Source organism: Mus musculus, chromosome X (genome assembly GCF_000001635.26).
Source record: "Mus musculus strain C57BL/6J chromosome X, GRCm38.p6 C57BL/6J".
Taxonomy (NCBI): Eukaryota; Metazoa; Chordata; class Mammalia; order Rodentia; family Muridae; genus Mus; species Mus musculus.
Window position 1 is genome coordinate 137042855 of NC_000086.7, and position 23243 is coordinate 137066097.

Below are 23243 nucleotides of genomic sequence, written 5' to 3' on the forward strand. Positions count from 1 at the left end.
CTTGGGCCACTCCCTGTTAACAGCTTTCCTCAGCAGATAGCCCACAGCTCTGGCATTTCAAACATCTTGGGGTCTCCAAGGCAACCTCAATGTTACAGCTTTTTGTTTCAATGTCTGGGATCCTCAAAAGGGCCACTTCCAGCTCTGCCCTCTGTAGCACTTTAAGCTCAGGTTGCTTCATTGCTGTGATGTTCTTTGTGATCATCCCATGGTACCCGCATGTATAATATGCTGTGGTCTTCTGCTGCAACTAGGCTTCACCAATAGCCTCTCATAGGCTCTCTTCATCGTACAAAGGCTCAAATCCTTCGTATGACCCCTTCAGTCCTGGGCCATCAACTACAACTGAGGCTGCACCTTCACCAATGGCCTTCCATAGCCTCTCACAGTGACAAGCCTCAGCTGCTCTTCATGACCCCTTCATGCCTTCAAAACCAGTACCACCTGGGTGATTCATATACATTACCAAGTACAGCTACAGCACGAGGTGCAACCTTGGCTGTCTCTTTAACACAGCTTCTTTTTGCTCTCAAAAAATACTTTCCAGATTTCACCTCAGTGATATGATCTCTTCTTAATCACTACTAATTTCTTTGCTCCAGCTAACCAGCATTGTCCCAGTAGTCTCCTTCTCCACTTGACTCTAAAGCCAGAGCCACATGGCTGAAGCTGCTGAGTTCTGCTGCTTGCTGGTGCTGGAACATGACCCCCCCTTGTTCTATTACATTATCACCAGCTTTCTGTTTTCCAACTTCTTCATTGCCTAAATTTGGCTGTCCTGGATCTTGCTCTGTAGATTGACCTTGAATTTAGAGACCTGTATGCCTGCCTCCTGGGATTAAAGGTTTGTACCACCATGCCTGGATCTAAATTTAGCACTCCCTTAATCTGCTATCACCAAGAACACAGGATTCTGATCCACTTTACTTCCTGGTACCCGTTTAATACTTAAACCATATATTTAAATTTTTTCCTTTCTAAGCTTGCTTCACTCGATCAAAATTCTCTTCAGGAGACTTAACCAGAGAACAAAGTCTCTGCTGGGCATCTCTGAGACTTCCTTTATCAATGCTATTAACCTCTCACCTTAGCTTCAGGCAGACTCTTCAGACAAGGGCAAAGAGTAGCCACATTCTTCTCTAAAATACCAGAAAAACAATCTCTAGGCCATATGTTGAAATTCTCCACTGAAACCTCCTGGGCCAGGTCTGCACAATTAATCACTCATAGCAACAAAGTCTACCATATTCCTCCTAGGATAGCCCATTAAGCCCCATTTAAAGCATTCCACTGCTTTCCAAATCCAAAGTCCCCAAATCCACATTCTTCTAAACAAAAATATGGTCCGGCCTATCACAGTAATACCCCAGTCCCTGGTACCAACTTCTGTCTTAAAGGTTTTACTGCTGTGAACAGACACCATGACCAAGGCAACTCTTATAAGGACAACATTTAATTGGGGTGGCTTACAGGTACAGAGGCTCAGTCCATTATCATCAAGGCAGAAGCATGGCAGCATCCAGGCAGGCGTGGTGCAGGAGGAGCTGAGTGTTCTACATCTTCATCTGAAGGCTGCTAGTGGAAGACTTCCAGGCAGCTAGGGTGAGGGTCTTATAGCCCATACCCACAGTGACACACCTACTCCAACAGGGCCACACTTCCTAATAGTGCCACTCTCTGGGTCAAGCATATACAAACCATCATATTATCTTAATCATTCAAGTTTCCTGACTACTTTTTTTCTTGCCAAGAGTGATTTCTAAATGTGAAATGGAATACCTTCTAAGATGGAGTTTTACCTGTAGTAACCATTTTGATATTTTCAGAGGCTCATAGATGGAAATAAGAGATTATTTTACTTTATTAAAATAGAGGTACTGGAAACAATTGTAGTCAGGTGATGTTTCTGTTGATGATAGCATAGGAAGTGTCAACCAATCTAAAGAGCTGTCAGGAAAGGGTCTGCACTCCCCATATTAAATGTGTATAAAATTTTATAAAATGTTCAGAAATTGTCTCTGGGAAAAATAGCTAGTGATATCACAGTTTATCTGAGTGCTTGTTGTACTTTGCCTAATGACACTAGGCAACCACAGCATAGTGTTATTAATCATAATTTCAGTTTTAACTATTAATAAAAATACTTGGTCACAATATTTTATTCATTTTAATCTAGTATATTTTAGATCACTGATTTTCAATTAGGTATCCACAGCAATGTTAGAATATTTTATTAAAATAAATATTTTTGTTGGACCTGCTGGAGAATAACTAAATTTCTTTAGTTGATGTTATTGCTATTTCCTATATGATTTATGTACCTGTGGCATAGTATATAACTATACTTTGCATTATATTTCATATTCTAATGTTTATACATCTGTAACTGTTGTATTTTATTCCAGCAATTTGGGAAGCTGAAGCAGGAAGATAAGAGGCTATGGCCTAGAATAAACAGAAATTTAAGACCAGTTTTCGCAACTTAATTAACAAGACTGTCTTAAAGATTTTTTTTAAATATATGATAAAATTGAGGGCTGGGAGTTTCTCTCAGTGGTAGAAGGATAGTATAACATGAACAGGTCCCAAAGTTCAAACCCTAACAAAAGACAAAGAAGATGAGGGTTCAGTTTTTTTTTGATTTTTCATTTTTTGAAATTATAATAAAATTACACCTTTTTGAGACAAAGGGTCACTTAGACCAGTCTCGTCTAACATTCCATATGTAGCCAACAATGGCCTTGAGCCATAATCATCCTGCCTCTGGCTTTCAAGTCTTCATTGGAAATTAAATAATTATTGTCCTTATAGTTATTTTATCAAAGCATGTTAAATCATTTTATCATTGGAATTGTCCCTGAAATTATTCATTTGATACTATTTGTTTTATAAGAAAAATTAGATAATGCAAGACATTGAAAATGAAGGAGGAACTCTGATTTAGTAACTGAAACCTGGGCTAGATATGTAGCTCAGTGGTAGAATACTTGCCTAGTATGTGCAAGGCACTGGGTTCAAACCACAATAATAACAACAACAACAACAACAAAACACCTGAAACCCTAACCACTTAACCAAAATTGTGGATCCATTCCTTGTCTCTGCAGCGCTCTTAATTTTATACCTCACAAGAGGACTCATAACTAAACAAGCTCAGAGAATAAAACTGATTTAAACCATGCTCTGTAGTAGGTTGAATAACAGCTCTCTCAAAAGATACATTTACTTCTTAATATGTGGAACTTGTTTGTTTGTTTTTGGTTTTTTCAAGATAGGGTTTCTCTGTGTAGCCCTGGCTGTCCTGGAACTCACTGTAGACCAGGCTGGCCTTGAACTCAGAAATCTGCCTGCCTCTGCCTCCCAAGTGCTGGGATTAAAGGCATGAACCACCACTGCCTGGATAATATGTGGAACTTGTGAATATCATTGTAGAATGGCAAAATAACAGATTCATTATGAATTTTGATTTGAGGACCTTGGACTGAATTATATGACTATGCCTGCGAAGCCTAGTAACAATATGGTTACATACTTGAGGCAGACAGAAATTTGACAAACATGCACAAGGGGAAATATTGTGAAAAGTAAGATGAAATGTAAAGATGAAGTCACACGTGCTGGAAGCTATGTGCAGCCACCAGAAACTAAGAGACAAGGGACCATTTTTTCCCTAACAACTCTGGAATGAGCATGGCCCTGCTAGCCCTCAGACTTTCAGTGTCCAGAACTAGAGGAAAGTAAATTGCTGTTGTCTTAAGTTAGCAGGTTTGTGGCAGTTGTTTGCATTAACTTCAGAAAAATCTAAGCTAGCACTCAAGACTTCCTTGCCCTAGAAGTTTGTGAAACCAAAAGGCCCTTGGTTCAGAATAGTTAGTTCAGGATATGAGATTACTTTTTGGGGGAGAATGTGGACTGCTTTGAAAGGAGAGGGGGTTGAGGGGAAAGGGGACCAGAAATAGTGTTTCAGTCCCTGGAGACTACATTTTACCTCGGACAGTTTGGTTAATTACCTAATAGCTACTTCTGCAGACTTCAGACTGGGCATGGAGTCCCTTGCTTTGAGCAGCATTCTTAAGTGTAACTTCTATCACAGTCCTTACAAAACTTTGTTTTTGCAGCTTTAGATGTGTGGTTCCCCATCACATCCATTTTCCATCCATTGTTCCAACAAACAATTCCCCACAATAAAGAAATCTGAATATAAATTTAAATAATACTCAAAACAGAGAGTTCCAAATAACCATGAAGCCAGGCAGTGGTGGTTCATGCCTTTAATCCCAGCACTTGGGAGGCAGAGGCAGGCAGATTTCTGAGTTCAAGGCCAGCCTGGTCTACAGAGTGAGTTTCAGGATAGCCAGGGCTATACAGAGAAACCCTGTCTCGAAAAAATAAGCTGATACATCATTGGGACACATTGAACAAGAGTGAAGGTATGGAATGAGTACGCCAGGTTATTTTATTTTATTTACAGGGCCTTACAGTGCAGCCCAGGCTTGACTTCAACTTTTAGCAACCCTCCTGTGTCCTCCTCCTCTGTGCAGTGAATGCCAGCTTGAGTCACCATGCCTGGCTTTCTACCCTGAGTTATTGATAATTTCTTCTTTAATTTGGGCAAAATCTACAATCCACAGGAGGGATTGAGAACAAAAACTGCCTTCCTGCACACTCAGCCTTCTTATACAAATTCAATATGAAAGTAAATTTACAAACCGAGTACAGGATTCTTTTAAAAATTAATATGGCTCATGATATTTGCTGAAATAAAACTTCCCTGAGAAATGTAAACATACTAGTTATTTGCCAGCATATGCTCTTGAGTCTTGGAATACTACCTACAGGATCGTGCGAGGACTCTACTTTATCACCACTTATTTTCAAATATACTGCAAGCCTTCTGTCTCAGTAAGGGTTTTACTGCTGTGAACAGACACCATGACGAAGGCATCTCTTATAAGGACAACATTTACTTGGGGCTGACTTACAGATTCAGAGGTTCAGTCCATTATCATCAAGGCAGGAGCATGACAGCATCCAGGCAGGCATGGTACAGGAGGAGCTGAGAGTTCTACATCTTCATCTGAAGGCTGCTAGTGGAAGACTGACTTTCCAGGTAGCTAGGATGAGGGTTTTAAAGCCCACACCCACAGTGACACACCTACTCCAGGAAGGCCACACTTGCTCTAACAAGGCCACAGCTCCAAATAGTGCCACTCTCTGGGCCAAATATATTCACACCATCACACCTTCCTTTGTATAAGCTATGGCTCATTTAACCTCACTAATCCCAGATAGACTTCTGTGGATTTGTACACTGGGGACTATGATGCAAAACATCATTTGTATAGTGCTTTAATTGGTCAACCCAATTACATCTTAAGGAATGATAACTTTGAAAGCCACGTTCTCAGTGCAATACTTTAAAAAAAAAACAATCTAAATAAAAGAGCCACATCTGGTAGGTATCTAAATACCTGCATCTACAATGGAGAGGTGGCTATCTCTATCTCTAGAATCCACATCCTTAGACAAAATCATGTTGGTGGGAGTGGGGGAAATCCTCATGAGAGAAAGGGCTGAGTGTGTAGCTATGTGGTTGAACAGTCCTACAGGCATGCCCAAGGGCCTAGGTTCAAGTCCCATCATACCCATGTATTTTAAAATGCAGATTTTTGTTATTCTTCAAACAAATTACCATAACTTTTCATAGCATTTATGCACCCTAGAGATGATTTAAAGTATTTTGAAGAATGTGTGTAGGTTATATGTAAGTTATATATTTATATATTTTATATAAGGAATTTGGGATCCTTCACTCAAGATCAATCAGAATTATTCCAGAGATTTTTCCCAGGCTTTTAAAAAAGCTGAATATTAAAACAAAACCAGGCCTCCAAGATTTAAAATCGCTTGTCTAGAACACAGAAGTGAAGTGCCAGGAGCAAAGAGCACCATGTGATACCTCGTAAGTTGATTTAAGTCAAACAAGTTAAGCTCCATAATATCGACGGAAGCAGGGTTGCAGGACCTAACAGCGGTAGTGCCTAAGTCTCCTTTGGGAGATAGGGAAGGCTTCACCAAGAAGCTAGCGCTTGAGCTGGGGATTTAAGGATTAGCAGAGGAGAATGGCAGGACATTCCAAACACTACGAGGGAAAGAAAGCTCAGAACACAAAAGAACATTACAGTCCCAGCATCTCTGAGCAGCCTAGCCGCTTTATCAGGGTTTTTGAAGCGAGGCCACTTACAAGTGAGGCGGCATTTTTTTTCTCCTTCCTCACTCTATGGTCCATTTCTCTTACAGCTCATTGCTTTGGCTGGGCACACCTACTGCAGGAGCCCAGTACAAGTAGAATCGAGACAGGGTGGTCCCACGTGTTCAAGGGCACCTGGGACTCGTTTTTCATATATTCCCTCAGTATGACCTTGGCTAAGTCCCTAGTCCTAAGGGCTACTGTTGCTGTTTGGCCGTGGAGTGCGAGTGGGAAGCACGAGGAGAAAGAGGAGGAGGAGGAGGAGGGGCGAGGGGGGCGGGCTTGGCTGAGATGTGGGCCCTTCAAGCATCCCAGAATTGGGGACCGCGTAGAGCACCGGGCCGGTTGGGTCGCCCTGGGCTTAAGACACTGACATTCAGTTCCTCCTCCACTCCGGCAGGGGGCAAGGGCAGCGGCTCCGGGTAGCCCAGGAGCTGGCAGCGGCCACGGGGCGGACCGAAGCCGCAGCGGGCAGCGAGCAGCGAGCGCAGTGGGCGGGGCGGCCGGGCCGGGCGGCGGCGCCGCAGTGACTCGTCGGGCTTGGCGGCGGTGGCGGCGGCTTCTGAGGTTTCAGAGGAGCGGACTGTGTGGCCGGTGGGCTGCTGCGGCCTCGCAGCAACCTTTGTGCAGAGCCCTCCCCTCCTCGGGCGGCTGCGGTGGGCACACTCGGGGGCGGAGGCCACCGCGGCCAGGTTAGCGTGGGGGAAGGGGCGAGTGCCAGAGTAGCCCATCTGCAGCCAGTGAGACCAAGCCGGCCCATCTCCCACCATGTCCGACGAGGCGTCGGCCACCACTTCCTATGAGAAGTTTTTAACCCCAGAGGAGCCCTTCCCTTTCCTAGGAGCTCCTCGCGGGGTGGGCACCTGCCCCAGCGAGGAACCTGGCTGCCTGGACATCAGCGACTTCGGCTGCCAGCTCTCCTCCTGCCATCGCACGGATCCGCTCCACCGGTTTCACACCAACAGGTAAAGGAGCTCTTCCCAGAACAGGGGTGGACTTCCCACTGCCAGGCGGGGCAAGAGGACGCCAGGTTGCACTCCTGCAGGGTTCCTCCTGGTCCCTCGTGCAAGCCTGAGCTGCGGGCTGCCCCCTCCCCCATCTTCCTTTGACCAAGGCTCTTCCCAGCTCCTCCCTGTTTTCACCCACTGCCCCCTGATTTTTCTGAAGACCAGCTTCCCTGCACCTTCTTTCTTCTCCCCCTTTCCTTTTTGCACTCTAGTAATTCTTCCCATCCAGATCTTCCCCTTTTACCTCTTCGTGACCCCCGCCCCCATCCATACGCAGAGACTCCTAAACCCCAACTCTTGATTTTTAGATTCATCTGCAAAAGTTTAACCCCTTTCGTTTCCGGTACACTACAGAGTAAATTTGAGAGAGCCAAATCGATCAGTGGATCTTATGAAAGCACCTTTCAAGCTCGAGCCTCCTCTTTCTCAATTTTAACCTCACCCTAAACCAAATTGTACCGGGAAATTAGTCTTTTTTTTTCCCCATTGTTGCTTTGAGACCAGTATTTCTCATAGGTTAGACCATCAGCAAAACTGCTTATGCCTGGAAGATGACCTTGGACTCCTGGTCCTCAAACCTGCCTCCCAAGTGCTGGGATTACAGACATTTGTGATGTCCAACTAAGCTTAGTGTGTTTTAATCAGTTCAAATTTATATTTTTTTCAGTACTATGGCTTGAAACCTGAACCTCATGCGTGCTAGATAAGCTTTCTACCAACTGAGCTATATGCTTGCCCTATAAACTAGTCATTTCCCCCTTCCTTACTTCCTTACTTCCATTGCCTTACTTCTGTTGGGTATCCCCAAAGGTAAACTCTGGAAGAGTCCTATAGCATACCACCCGCCTTGCATCCCTGATGAGGGAAGTAGAGCAAGTTTAGGGTGGGCTGATTTATACAAATAATTTCTTAAAGGTGTTCATGTAAATTATTTTATCAGAAGGCAGTGTTTTGGAGAATTCTCTCATGCAAGCATTTAAATGTTATACCTAACATTGGTGATGCGACAGGGCTTTTCAATATAGGCTCAACTTTTAAAAATAATTTACTTTCAATTGTGTGCAAATCAAGAGTGGGCATGGGCATGAGACTGCAGGTGTGTATGGAGGCCAAAGACAGCAGAACTTGAGTTACAGGTGGCGGGGAACAGGCTGAATGTGATGCTGGGAACAGAATTTGGGTCAACTGCAAGACATCATATGCTCTTAACCATGGTGCCACATTTCTAACCTCTTATACACGCACGCACACGCACACACACACACACACACACACACACACACAGAGGTAGAATATGGATAAGAGGGGAGGGAAAGGGTCCCTCTAAGGATAATAGAAAGAAGGAATCCAGTTCTGGTTTCTGACCCAAGTTTGCTATGTGAGTTTGATCATCTCCTTCCCTATTTTTGCATATCTTCCTCCCCTAACCTTAAAACAGTCTCTCTTTACTGTGTAACATGTGCATTTACATATATAATGTCACTTGGAAAAGTAAATTTATAGTTTTGGAAATAAAATGTTATAGCTAAATAATTATTCCGAATACTAGAGCAACACATTTTACAATGAAGTGGCAGTGAGTTTCTTACAAAAATTTCAACTATTCATCGCAAACTGAAGAAACTGGGGCCCAGAGAGAAAGACCAAGTATGAAATTCATAATATCTAGCCAGGTAAAGGCCATGCAGACATAGATTGCTCTCTTGAAGCCAGAGATAAAACTTGGATTAGAGCTCAAGGCTCTAATGTTATCAGTGGTCACAGCACTTTCTTAAACTAAGAGAAGCATCCTTAGCCCATGAAGTAATGAACATGCCTGCAAAATTGGCAACATTTGAAGTGTGCTTAAGGTATTTGACTTTTGAAACAGGAGACAAAGTTACATAGCCAGTAAATTGAGATAAGTTCAGTATTTTGCCATCTCCTGTGCTTGATTGTCATCACCTGGGTGTGAGGTTGGGGGTAAAGCACTGCCAAAATCTTTTAAGGTCTACGCTGACTTTTCAGGTTTCTGAATTCAAACATTATTTCTCCTACCTACTGTCTGGTTAGTTAGTTAGTTAGTTAGTTAGTTTTGTTTACTTCAGTCAGGGTCTCATTTTGTAGTCCAGGCTTGTCTTGTCTGAAACTCACTGTATAACCCAGGCTGGGCTGTTACCTTGAGACAATTCTATCCTGGTCTTCCCAGTGCTAGGATTGCAGCCAGGGCCACCAAACCTGGATTGGCTCTTTCATTTCAAACCTCCCTTTCCATCAAAAAGTAAAGGAAGAAGAGTTGGTAATAGATGTGCAATTGATGATGTTTTTGTCTTAGACCATTTTGTTTTAAATTTGTTGTTGTTGTTGATGATGATTTTCTTTGAGAAAAGGTTTCTCTGTGTAACAGACCTGGCTGTCTTGGACCTCTCTGTAGACCAGGGTGGCCTGGAATTCACAGGGATCCACCTGCCTCTGCCTCCCAAAAGCTGGAATTAAAGGCGTGCACCTCCATGCTCTGCTATTATTATTTTTAATGTGTGTTTGGCCAGAGGTTTGAGATAGCGTCTCATGTAGCCAAGAGTGGCCTTTACTTTGTGGTCCTCCTATCTTTGTCTCTACCCCAAATCTAGACCGCTGGCATGGTAACCTATGTCACAGGTGAGATTCATCCTGAGAGGACATTAGTACTTGTCCTGTGGCTCCTTTAGTTAATGAGATTATAGATACAGCCTGGTATCTACAGGTGTTGAGATTACAGGCATATATCTCTAAAAAAAATCTTTTCTTTCTTTCTTTCTTTCTTTCTTTCTTTCTTTCTTTCTTTCTTTCTGGTGTTGAGATTACAGGCATATCTCACTAAAAGAAAACCTTTTTCTTCTCTTTCTTCTTTTCTCTTCTCCTTTCTTTCTTTCTTTCTTTCTTTCTTTCTTTCTTTCTTTCTTTCTTTTAGAAAGGTTTATTAGTCTGTAGCCCCAGGCTGGCCTGGACTTCACTATACAACATAGTCTGGCCCCTCGATTCATTGAGATTCTACTTCCCCAGTGTGAGCCATCATACCTGGCTTGTCTCTGTTTTTAAATCTTTTTACCTTCTGTAATGTTCTGCCTTCTTGTCCTTCTGCAAGATGGTGTTTGGGAGATCATGGGCTTGCTGCAGATTCTTTTCAGGGGGAAATCATATATTCTGACACAGTTTAATTTGGGGAGTCCTTTTATTTTGGAGCTGTATGTATCACTTCTTTTCTTCACATCATTTGCCAAGTCATGCAGCAGTCTGTAGATCACATATGAATAGTTAAGATGTAGTCATCATGAAGGAAACTTTATTGCATCTGGAAAGTTTGCCAGTGGTTAGATCTTTGGTTTATCTTTATTTTGCTTCCTGGTTGTTACTGGATAAGGAAATGGCCAGACTGTTTAAATAATGCCCTTGATAAGGTGATAAGGGCCTGGTGAGGATGACAGTTTTGTACCTTTACATTTATCAGATACCGGGCTGTATCTACATTCTCATTAACTTGGGAGTCACAGCAGCAGTACTAATGTCCTCTCAGGCTGAATCTCATTGGTGACATAGGTTACCATGCCAACAGTCTAGATTTGGGGGAAAAAATTAAAAGTCCATCACAAGTAAATACCCTTATTAAAGAATTCACTGTCTAGATAGTTGCAGCAGCATACACATATGGTCTATATTACTTGGGGTGCCAAAGTAGATCGCGAGAGCCCAGGAGCTTGATTCACTCCATTTTAGAAACATTTATCCTTTCCTGTGAGTTCATTGGATGATGTGATTAGGCTTGTCTGGAATTTTGGAAAAGTAGAATATATTTTAGTATGTCAAAATGAGTAGACTTTTAAGCAAAATGTCAGTGTTAATACATATGTGTATTTAAGACATTTTCTTTTGGTGAGGTTTTTTTTTTTTTTTCCATTGTAAATAATAGAGGTTTTGTTGACCTACCTTTCTATCTCTTGCTTCCTTCCTAACAATATTGGTAAGTCTTATAACTAAAATATGAGATGAAAGAGGATAATATAGATTACCAGATAGTTGGTCTTTTCATCTTTCAAGAAAAAAAGTGCACCAACATAAACCATTGTGAAAAGTGTAGAGGTGAGGACATTACCTTGCCTTTCATACCTTTTTGGCAGGATGTGAAATGAGCTATTGGAAACATCAGTTACTCGGTTGGGTGATCTGTTTTTACAGAACTAGAAATTGTTCTAGAGTGTCATGACTGCCAAACAAGTGCTCTACTATTACTGAATAGCCCTTGTCATATTTTTATTTTGATCTTACAGGAGCTTGCTAAGTTAGCCCAGGCTAGCCACGAAGTTGTACTCTTTTCTACAGCTTCCGAGCAATTGGAATTACAAATACGTAACACTGAGCCCACGCTGGGTTCAGTTATGAGATTTTATAACCACACATGTTCATGACTGCAAAAATTTCATTATCTATTTTGTATCTTCTGTTTCTCTTTCCACTGCAGGGGATAAAGATATTTAGGGAATATACTCCACCACTGACTTACAGCACCAACTCCAATTCTGTGCTTTTTGTACCACTTGCAGATTTCCTATGGTAGGCATGGAACTGGAGGTTCCTCGGGCTTGTACATCAAGCGCTTTAATCATGGGACCATCTCAGTAACCTCATAGGTTTTTGTTGTTGTTGTTGTTGTTGGTTGGTTGGTTGGTTGGTTGGTTTGGGTTTTTTGTTTTGTTTTGTTTTTAAAAAAAAAAGTTGGATTATATGATCCTAACTGGCCTGGAACTCACTGTGAAGACCAAGCTGGTCTGGGACTTCTGTTGATCCTCCTATCTCTGCTTCCTGACTACAACCTGCACTACAGATCTATAGCACTTTTCTGAATTTGAACATTTTTGTATTTTTTTTAATATATATATATATTGGTTTTTTGAGACAGGGTTTCTCTGTATAGTCCTGGCTGTCCTGGAACTCACTTTGTAGACCAGGCTGACCTCGAACTCAGAAATCCGCCTGCCTCTGCCTCCCGAGTGCTGGGATTCAAGGTGTGCACCACCATGCCCGGCGAACATTTTTGTAATTTTATATTTGACATAGTGTTTTGTGCTATAGCCCAAGCTGGCCTGGAACCCACTGTGTAGCTTATGAAAATAACTTAAGTCCTCAGTCCATATATACTCTGGAACAGCCTTAGGAAGAAATGCTAGTGGCTTTATTATTATTTTTAACTAACATTTGAACAACAATTGTTAAATTGTTAAAGTCAATCACCATAAATATTGAGACTTTTATCAACATTTTTCTCTCAAAGTTTTGGGGAAAGTCTCTGTGAGTAATTTTATGGCTGTAGTTAGAATTTTGATGTTTGCCAGCCTTAGTGGACTAAAATGTAAGGGCTGGGGCTGGAGAGATGGCTCTGCAGTTAAGTGCACTGGCTGCTCTTCCAGAGGACCAGAATTCCAAAATTCCATCTCCAGTACTCACATGGCAGCTCACAATTATCTGTGACTTCATTCCTCCCTCTTCGGGCCTCCATGGGCACCAGACAAACACATGGTGCCCAGACACACATGCCAGGAAAACAAATATACATAATTTTTTAAAGTGTAAAGGCTTGTAAAGTTGAATTATTCAATGCTAAACACAAACTGAACATTCACTGACAGTTCAAAACCATCAGAAAAGTCTTAAATAATATTACTTACATTTTTATTACAAAAGCTTCTTATTGAAAATTGAAGGTACTTTTAAAAGCCACAGAGATCACTCATCTCTTTTCTCAGAGAGAACACAGTTAACACTTTGTTTTTGGTTTGGTTCAGTTTGGTTTTTCCATGTTTTTTTTTTTCCTATGTAGGAATACAGTATGAGGATTGCTTATCTGAAATACTTGGAATCAAATGTCTTTCAGATTTTATATATTTTTGATTGCAGTATTCACATACACATAATGAGATGAGAACCAAGTCTAAATCCTAAATTTATGTTTCACATACATATTGTAGATATAGCTTGGAGTACATTTTATATAACATTTTTAGTACACCTGTATCTTGGCTGTATTCTGTCCTTCAAGGTCAGGGTAGAATTTTGTACTCATTGTATAAAGCTTGCCTGCAATAAGTTTTGGATTTGAGGACACTGTAAATTCTGGATTTTTAGATGAGAGCTGTTCAACCTATAAAATGAAACAGGGTCAGACTATATGTATTACTTGCAAACCATTTATTATAATTATGTTGTTCTTCACTTTCCTGTTATTTTTCTCATGAGCATGTGTGTAAGTTCTTATTCATGTATGTGAGTACCTGTCTGTGTGGGTAGGGCCCAAGTGATGTTGCTGGTTGTTTTGTTCGCTTTCCACCTTGTTCATTCAGGCAGAACCTCTCAGCTGAAGCCAGGATTTGCCTGCTCCGCTAGTTTTGTCTACCCAGCTTGTCCTAGGGATCTCCTGTCTCAGCTTCCAGAATTTTGGAGTTTCAGGTGGGCAGTGATGCTCACTTGCATAGTTTCATGGGTTCTGGGATTCGGATTCTGCCCCTTGGGTTTGTGTTGCAAATGCTTTAACTATTGAGCCACCTCCCCAGCCCTGCTCTTTCATTTTTGATAAGTGGTTTGAAAATACCATTATTGACATCTATTGGTTATTCTTTATGCTTTGGGACATTTACTTTCATTTACTTTTATCTTTTAAAAATAATATTATTTGTACATATTTCAATATTTTATTAGTTTCAAAATTTCTATTTGAGGAAGGAAGTAGATTCCTAGAAGGATGAACTTAGTACCACATGCTAGAAATGGAGAAAAGTATCTTTATCCGTTTGTTTCTGCATTGGTTAAAGATAATAAGAAGTGTGTTTGTGCCAGGCAGTGGTGGCGCACGCCTTTAATCCCAGCACTTGGGAGGCAGAGGCAGGCAGATTTCTGAGTTCGAGGCCAACCTGGTCTACAGAGTGAGTTCCAGGACAGCCAGGGCTATAGAGAGAAACCCTGTCTCGAAAATAAAAAAGAAGAAGAAGAAGAAGTGTGTAAGTTAGACTACATATATGTACATAGAATTTAAAAATCTTTGACAGGAAAAGGTACTATTTTTCTGTTTTGCCAAGTTTTTGTTTCAGCTGTGAATTCTGTTCGCTTGCTGCTGAGAAAAAAAAAAAGGCAGCTGCATCTGAGAGTATCCAAGCCTTGCTATACACTCACAGATCTGAAAACCTGAGGAACATCGAGAGAGAGAGAGAGAGAGAGAGAGAGAGAGAGCGCTCACGAGAGTGCTCTCGAAAGTACACAAATGCCTGACTCTTGTCAGTGATTGACTAGTTAGGTTCGTAAGAGGGACAGGCAGTTTGTGAAGAATGTCATTATTTCACAGGGAGGCAAACATGGTTCCACAGGAGTTTTGCAACCTGAAAGCCAATTCTAATTTAAAAAGTTAGTTGTAGCTTCTCCCAGCACTGAAGATATAGTATTTGGAACCTAAATGTTACTAAGAATAATTGTTAAATGGCTAATGAATAAAGATAGAAAGTGATATGGAGTCACATGGAATTTGAAGACAAGAAAAAAGTAGTTTGCCCAGTCTACTGCTGCATCCAGGACACAGTTTCTGATTGCTATTACAAACCTTTATTGCAAAAATAATTTGGTTATTTGGTTAATTCTGCTGGGTTGTTTACTATATTAGTCTGTATTTGTTCATGTATGTGTGTACATGCTCAAGTGTACACAAGGATTCATGTCAAGGGTCTTCCTCAATTATTTCCCCACCTTATTTTTAAATTTAAAATTTTTTATTTATTTTCTGTGTATGTGTTTTGCCTACATGTATGTCTGTGCCACGTACATGTAGTACTCGTGATATCCAAAAGAAAGTTCCAGAACCCCTGGAACTGGAGTTATAGATGGTTGTGAGCTGCCATATGGGTGCTGGGAACTGAGCCTGGGTCTTCTGTAAGAGCCATCTCTCCAGTCCCTAACTTAGTATTTTGTATTTTGAGACAGGATCTCTCATTGAGCCTAGAGCATACTGATCTGGTTAGACCACCTGACCAGCAAGACAGGATCCTCCTGTCTCTACTTGCCCATCACAGGAAGTATTTCCTCACAGTGTTTTATGTCAGTCTTTCTTACATGGGTGCTAGAGCTAAAACTTGTCACTCCAGGCACCTATGTCCCCATCCCTAGTATTTTTTTTCTAATGAGTATATTATCTACCTAGTAACCATATGATAAAACTAAATATCAGAAAATGTTTTAGGGTCTGGGGAAATAGCTTAGTTGGGTAAGGACTGGCAGAGTTCACTCCTCAGAATTGGTAATACAGCATGTACTTGTAACCCCAGTGCTAGGAAGTGGGACATGTATAGATTCCTGGGACTCTCTGGCTAGTCAACCTAGCCTACTAGGTAAGTTCTAGCCAGTGAGAGCCTGTCTCAAACCAAAGTGGATAGTACCCGAGAAATGACACAAGGTAATATTCTGGTGTAAACACAGATATGCACGTGCATGAATCCCCTCCCCCAAACATACACATATGCAAGAAACAACAAATAGCAAAGTGTTCTAGAATTCTTAGATGAGTTCTATATTTATGAAACTTTATTGACATCTGCTCTTTTATTTGTGGAACTAAATTAGCATTTGTTTGTCAGTGCTTTAAAATACTTCACCTTCAGTTCAAAGGATAATATACCATGCAGTTTTTATTTCCTATGTTTTGTAAGTCATGGGCTGTTTGTTATATTTAAGGATAGCTGTACAAAACAGACGAGGAATTGTTCAAAGTTACATAATTCAAGAAAAGCTGGATTTAATGAAAGATGTGGAACAACCTAATAGACTTTTCTTCAGAAAGTCATTATTCCAAAAGCTTATTAGTATTAGAAATACTAATTATTATTTTAAGGATTAATTTCCTATATCAAGACAACCTGAGTTTATGTGGGATCTTAATGATCAATGATATAAAACTAGTAGAAACTTACAAAAGAAAAAAGATAAAAGATCACTAGACTGTAAGATACTCTTACTCCCCCAGACCCCTCTTGTAACGTATACATACTATTGACAAAATGTTATAGATCCTTGAATGTCTGAAATACACACAAAACAGTAATGAAACATTAGCACAAATAATAGAAAAATAGCCAATACATATTTTTTCTTGGTTTTTTTTTTCTGAAGCAGGGTCTCATATGTAGTCCTGGCTGGCCTAGAAACTGTTTTGTAGACCAGGCTAGGCTGGAATCCACAGAGATCCACTTGTTTCTGCTTCCCCAGTGCTAGATTTAAAGTTGTGCTCCACCATACCTGGCCAGATGCACATTTTTAAACAAATTAAGCAAAAACTATTTTTAAAGTTTATTTATTCACTATTAGTGTGTATATATGTATATATTCTCTCTCTGGGTATGTGTGTATGTGTGTTTACAAATGGACATAGATGCCATGAAGGTCACAGGAAACCTTTGTGGAGTTAGCTCTCTCGTTCCACCTTTATATGAGTGCCAGAGATGGTGAACTCAGATCATCAGACTTGCTTTACCCTCTGAGTCATCCTACCCATCCCAGAAATCAGTTTGACGAAATGTGTAGCATGGACTTAAAAACTGGACATACTCTTTGATCCAGTAGTTATCTTTCAAGCAGCCTATCCTAGGAGTCCTTATCTTTGGCTAGATAATTACAAACAAAAGGGCTAATTTCAGCTAGAGCCGTGGCACAGGACTAGAGGTGAAGCAGAGACTGCAAGCTTAAGATCTTCCTGGGCTACAGTGGGAGTTCTCTCCAGGCTGTGCAACTTAGTGAAATCCATCCTTGAAATAAACATGTAAAAAGACAGTCAGGAGTATAACTCAGTGATAGATTCTTTTTCTGGCTTCTGTGAGTCTCTAGGTTCAAGTGCTTGTTCTACTGCCAAACGCGCACACACACACACACACACACACACACACACACACACACACACACGGAGGGAGGGAGGGAGGGAGCTCATCTAAGTACTATAAAAACAATGAAGGCAGCCTATTATTGAGATAATATGGCAACTAAATCATGATGTATTCAGTCAATTGACTACTATATGAAATTGAAATGCCTTCATACAGTAAACAGGTTGAACCTAATTTATGGAACAGTCCAAAATCTAGAATTTTTTTGAACACCATCATCCCTCATGTGGAAAATTCCATTCTGACTTTATGTGATAAGATGTCAAAATACGGGTACATTAAAAATACTTTATATTCTGCGGGGTGGTGGTGGCGGCGGCTCATGCCTTTAATCTTAGCACTTGGAAGCTGAAGCAGGTGGATATCTGAATTCAAGGCCATCCTGGTCTACAGACTCTCAGAAGGGCAAGAGCTACACAGAGAAACCCTGTCTTTAAAAACAAACCAAACCAAAAACGAAACTCCTTTATATGGCTCCACAGATAGAGGCACGTACCACCGCCAACTCTGATGACCTGAGTTCTGTCCCAGGCACCCACATGGTGGAAGGAGAGAACCAACTCCTGCAGGTTGTCCTGTGACTTAAACACAAGCACACACACTAAACATAATATGTAGTTCATAGGATGGCATTCAGGTTATGTGTATAGGGTGCATGTAAAAATAAATTAGTTTATTTTTATGTATGCAGGTGTTTTGTTTTGCATTCATGTATGTATGTGTACCATGGGCATGCCTCAATGCCTGCAAAGGACAAAAGATTGTGCTGGATTCTCTGGAAGGAGTTACAGATGATTATGAACTGCCATGTGGGTGTTGGCAATTGAAGCTAGTCCACTGCAAGAGCAGTCTCATATAAATTGGTTTTATATTTAGGCTTATATTTCATCTCTAACATACATACACACAAATATGCATATATATGTATGTATGTATATACACACACATATATATATGTGTGTATATATGCATGTGTGCATATACATACACATGTATATACACACACACATATATATACACACACTAATATACTATATATATTCCTGAAATTCAAAATCGTTAAAATGTTAAAACATATGCTGTCCCCAAACATGTCAGATAAGATACTTATCTTTTATTTAAAATGTTCAGTATATAGCGAGTGATAAGTGGAAACAGGATACTAAAATATATATGCACATGCAAAAAGGTACCAAGAAGCTATGTAGTAGGGATTGCAAGATAGTGGACTTATTACTATGTTAATCTTCCTCACTCATTTCTTTATTTTTTTAGATTGATTTATCATGTATAGAGTGTTCTGCTTGCATGTATGCCTGTAGGACAGAAGCGGACACCAGATCTCATTACGGATGGTTGTGAGCCACCATGCAGTTGCTGGGAATTGAACTCAGGACCTCTGGAAGAGCAGCCAGTGCTCTTAACCCCTGAGTCATCTCTTTAGCCCTTCATTCTTTTCTTATCCCTACATTTTTACAGTGAGCTTATTTAACATTGATAAAAGTTATTTAAAGGGCCAGAGAAATGGGTCAGTGCTTATGAAAACTTGCTGCTCTTCCAGAGAACCTGAGGTCAGCTCCCAGGACCCATATCAGTTAGCTCAGGTGGCTCACAATGGCCTGTAACTCTGATTCCAGGTGTCTGCCACCATTCCGACATCCGTGGACACCTGCACACACAAGGCACACACAGAAAAAGAAGGAATTATTTAAATTAAGAGGCACCTTTCTCTTTTCTGAAGAGAAATGGAAGATGAGTAGATGGGGAGACAGCTACAGTAGAAATGTAATATAAATAAATATTAACTAAGTTTTAAAAATTAAGAAGCACTTGAACTTATGTCCACTTTGTATTCCTTTTATCTGGCCTGAAATGGATCATGTCATTTTTAGTAATAGTAATTACTGCTGTGTACTAAGAGGTTTTTTTTTCAAGCTTATTCTTTTTTTTCCATTTTTATTAGGTATTTAGCTCATTTACATTTCCAATGCCATACCAAAAGTCCCCCATACCCACCCACCCCCACTCCCCTACCCACCCACTCCCCCTTTTTGGCCCTGGCGTTCCCCTGTACTGGGGCATATAAAGTTTGCAAGTCCAATGGGCCTCTCTTTCCAGTGATGGCTGACTAGGCCATCTTTTGATACATATGCAGCTAGAGTCAAGAGCTCCGGGGTACTGGTTAGTTCATAATGTTGTTCCACCTATAGGGTTGCAGATCCCTTTAGCTCCTTGGGTACTTTCTCTAGCTCCTCCATTGGGAGCCCTGTGATCCATCCAATAGCTGACTGTGAGCATCCACTTCTGTGTTTGCTAGGCCCCGGCATAGTCTCACAAGAGACAGCTACATCTGGGTCCTTTCAATAAAATCTTGCTAGTGTATGCAATGGTGTCAGCGTTTTTATATGTGCTAAATTTTCCATATGGGTCGTCATGCAATCCTCACAGTAATGGAGCCATTTCTCCATCCCTTAGTATATTTCTTTAAGTAAAGTTTCTAAGACATAACTCCACTGTCCTCATACGGCAAAAGACCTTTGTCGCTAGTAAGTGTATTTTCTTAATGTTTTTACATTCTGTGAGTTCTGCGATTCCTTATGTGATTTCTCTGGTGGTTTTGAAGGTGGAACCTCACTTCGTGTGGTACAAGTGTCGCAAGCTCTGAATGTAGTGAGGAGCTGTTCTCATCCGTTTCTGTTGGAGATCAAGATGACTGCTACTCCCTGTTAGATGATCAAGACTTCACTTCTTTTGACTTGTTCCCCGAGGGGAGTGTCTGCAGTGATGTCTCCTCATCTATCAGCACGTACTGGGATTGGTCAGATAGTGAATTTGAGTGGCAGGTAAGGTTCCTTCCACACACACCTGACCACCTTCCCCCCCCCCCGCCCCCCACCATCGACATCACTAAGTGGCAGGTAAGTTTTCCTTGCTTCTTATTAACATCATTATATAAGTAAAGGTATAAAGTCATGTTCAAATGTTTCACTTCTACCTCTGAGTATTTAATTTTTTTTCTTTACATAGACCACTCACCTCTTATTGGGCATTGGTTCTTCAGTTAGGCTATGAAAAGAATCAGTCTGAATTGAATTCTTCATGGTTGGGAAGTAGGCAGGAAGTCATGTTAGGAAGTGCAGAGTGCCTTCTATCCTGGTTCCTTTTCAGTGGCACTTGTTTTATCACTATTTGAGTTCATTGTTATATAAGTTGTTAGCTCAAGGCAGTGGGAACATAGGTAAGTAAGCCATTCGCACCAGGCCAAGCCCAGCGATGCTTCCTTGGCTTATGTTGAACTTTCTTTGTGTGGTACTGCTCATAACCGATCTGGAATGTGTCGGCAGTGATGTTGGGGATGAAATCCCGCATCACTATTCAGCTTGGCAGCTCTCCCAGCTTCGTATCCACGGCCGCCGCCTTCTCTTTTGGTGGTATGACTGATGCCAGCTTGGAGTCATGAGGAACTAAAGTTTTCTTTTTATAGTTTTTGAAAGCATATTGTACAGTTAGGAAATAAGTAGATGGACTATGCATTCTGTATTTTTGTCAATATGCCTTTTAGGCTTCTGATGCTACAGTTATCCTTTTGTAGATTTTCATGTAAGAAGTAACCACTATTTCCTATGTAAGTTTTTACTCCATACTTCATAATCGATAGCATTCATTCATGTGCTTAGAAGATACATATCAGAATTAGGTTAGAAATCAAATATGATAAATGATTTCTACCATAGTTATGTAATTTTTGGTTCTTATCAGGGATATACGGTAGTGTGTCGTTTGATATTTTTATATGTAGGTGTTTTTCTCCCCACAGTAATTTTTTTTCTTCTTGCAGCATATATAATATGTAAAATATGTTCAGGGCAAGTTGTTTGTAAAGGCTGCATCATAATGAGTATAGTATATCAGAAAATGCTGCTTCATCGTACCATCCATTTTATGATTGTAGAAGAAGATGACATTAAAAGAAGCTTCCCTTGCATAGACCATATGTTTTATTCAACACATAAACTTGAATCCTTGCTATTTTGAAAGTCATCTACATATGTGAACTTGTATTTTCAAAAGGGGCTCGCAATAGCATTTATTTGATTTAAATCTTTTTATGAAACTATCAAATAACAGAGGATGATATAAATTTGAAGTCTCAGTCCCACTCCAGTTACCCCTATGAAATGCTTTTACAGATATAGGTGTGTGTTCGTATACAAATAGGACCATATTTCATTCAATAGTTGCCTGTATAATTTTTTTTTCAGATAATGTAATATCTCATTCTTCAGAGCTGCATCCATCCTAACATTTTTCAGTTGGCTACAGTTTTGTGTATATATGTGCTATCAAGAGTGCTAGGAGAGGATATGCCTAATCCTGCAGAGACTTGATGTGCCAGGATGGGGGATACCCAGGGGAGGGCCTCACTCTCTCAGAGGAGGAGAGGGGGGATGCAGGGGAGGGACTCCATGAGGTGGGGAATGGAGGAATAGTGTTTGGGGTGCAAACTAATTAATTAAAAACAAATGAAAAAAGAATGCTACACTGAATTAAGAGGTTTTACAGAAGAAAAATATAGTTCACCATCTCCATTTTTATTTTTGTGCTCCATATAGATGTCAATATGCTTTGCGTAAAAGTTTATTTTTCAACTTTAAAAAGTATTAAATTCACCATTTAAATAATGTAAAAACATATAATTTCATGTTCATTAATATACCCACAGTTTTGTATGGGCATCACCACTAATTCCAGGGTATTTTTGTAATCCCCCAAAAGAAACTGTGTACCTGTTAAACACACAGTGTCCCACTTCTTTTCTGTCTTTATCACCCAGAAAATACCAATCTGTTCTATAGATTTATCTTTAAAATGTTTTTTATTAATTTAGTGTTTGTGTGTGTGCAGGTGCACGTTATACTGTTCACACGGAGGTCACAATGCAACTTGTTAAAAGTGTGTTCTCTTCTTTAAGTATGTGTAGCCCCGGGAGCAAACCTAAGTTATTGGGCCTGACTGAACTATTTTGTCAACTTTCAGTTTGCCTTTCTTTGTGTATGAATGGGCTTATATAATTATATATGGCTCTTGTGTCTGGCCTCTTAGTTGTTGCACTTTTTTCAAGGTTCATTCATATTCCTTCCTGTAGCTGATTTCAGCTTCTCCTTTGTCTATACTTGATGTTTCTGCTTTTTACTTCACCCATCATGGTGAGGTGGTATGATTGATAGTTCGGTTTTGCTTTACATTTCTCTGATGACTAATGTTTAACATCTTGTCATTACTTCTGTCATTCTTGTATACTTTCTTTAGAGAAAAACCTATCTAAATCCTTTGCCCATTTTTACTGATGTCTGAGTAATTGTAGATCCTTGTTCTATATTTTTCTCACTAAATAAACAGTTTGTTAAATTTCCCTTTCATCGGCTGTCTTTTCACTTAATTGTGTCTTTTAATTTGACAATACCCTTTGATAGAATTATTGATTTAGACAGGATCTTTCCACATAGCACAGGCTGACCTTCATCTCAGGACCTTCCTGACTCAGTTCTAGTGTTTCAGGCTTCTACTACTATGTGCCATAAATGATTTTCAACGTAGACAAGTCCTATGCATGTTTTTCTTTATTGTGTTTATGATAGTGTATTTTTAAAAGTGGCTTTATTTGTTTACCTGTTTCTTCTTAGAGTTTTAGAGATTTAGTTCTTATAAGCAGGTCTTGGATGAATTTTGGTTTTTTTCTTTTTCTTTTTTCTTTATTTCTTTTTTGCATATGGTCCCCCTGCTTCAAAAAGTGAAACTGGGAAAAGCCTATCTTTTTTCCTAATTGGAGAAGAAAGATCTCAGTCTTTTCCATAGAGCGTAACGTTAGTAGTTTCTCAATAAATGCCCTGTATTATACAAATTCCTCCCTCTGAATATATTGACTTTCAGGATTTTTAAAAAAATTTTTATGTGCATTAGTGTTTTCCCTGCAATGTATGTCTGTGTGAGGGTGTCAGATCCCCTGGAACTGGAATTAGAGACAGTTGTGAGCCGCCATGTGGGTGCTGGGAATTGAACCTG

The 23243-nt window shown here is 40.3% G+C and overlaps 1 protein-coding gene across 1 annotated transcript in view; it reads left to right on the plus strand.

Moving 5' to 3' along the window:
- Positions 1 to 6739: 6739 nt before the first annotated feature.
- Positions 6740 to 23243, plus strand: part of Fam199x (family with sequence similarity 199, X-linked) — a 32910-nt gene continuing 16406 nt past the window's right edge. Inside the window, exons 1-2 of the mRNA NM_146261.2 lie at positions 6740 to 7215; positions 19804 to 20023. Coding sequence (NP_666373.1) covers positions 7019 to 7215; positions 19804 to 20023 — 417 coding nt within the window. The 5' untranslated portion in view covers positions 6740 to 7018. The remainder of the gene's footprint in view (positions 7216 to 19803; positions 20024 to 23243) is intronic.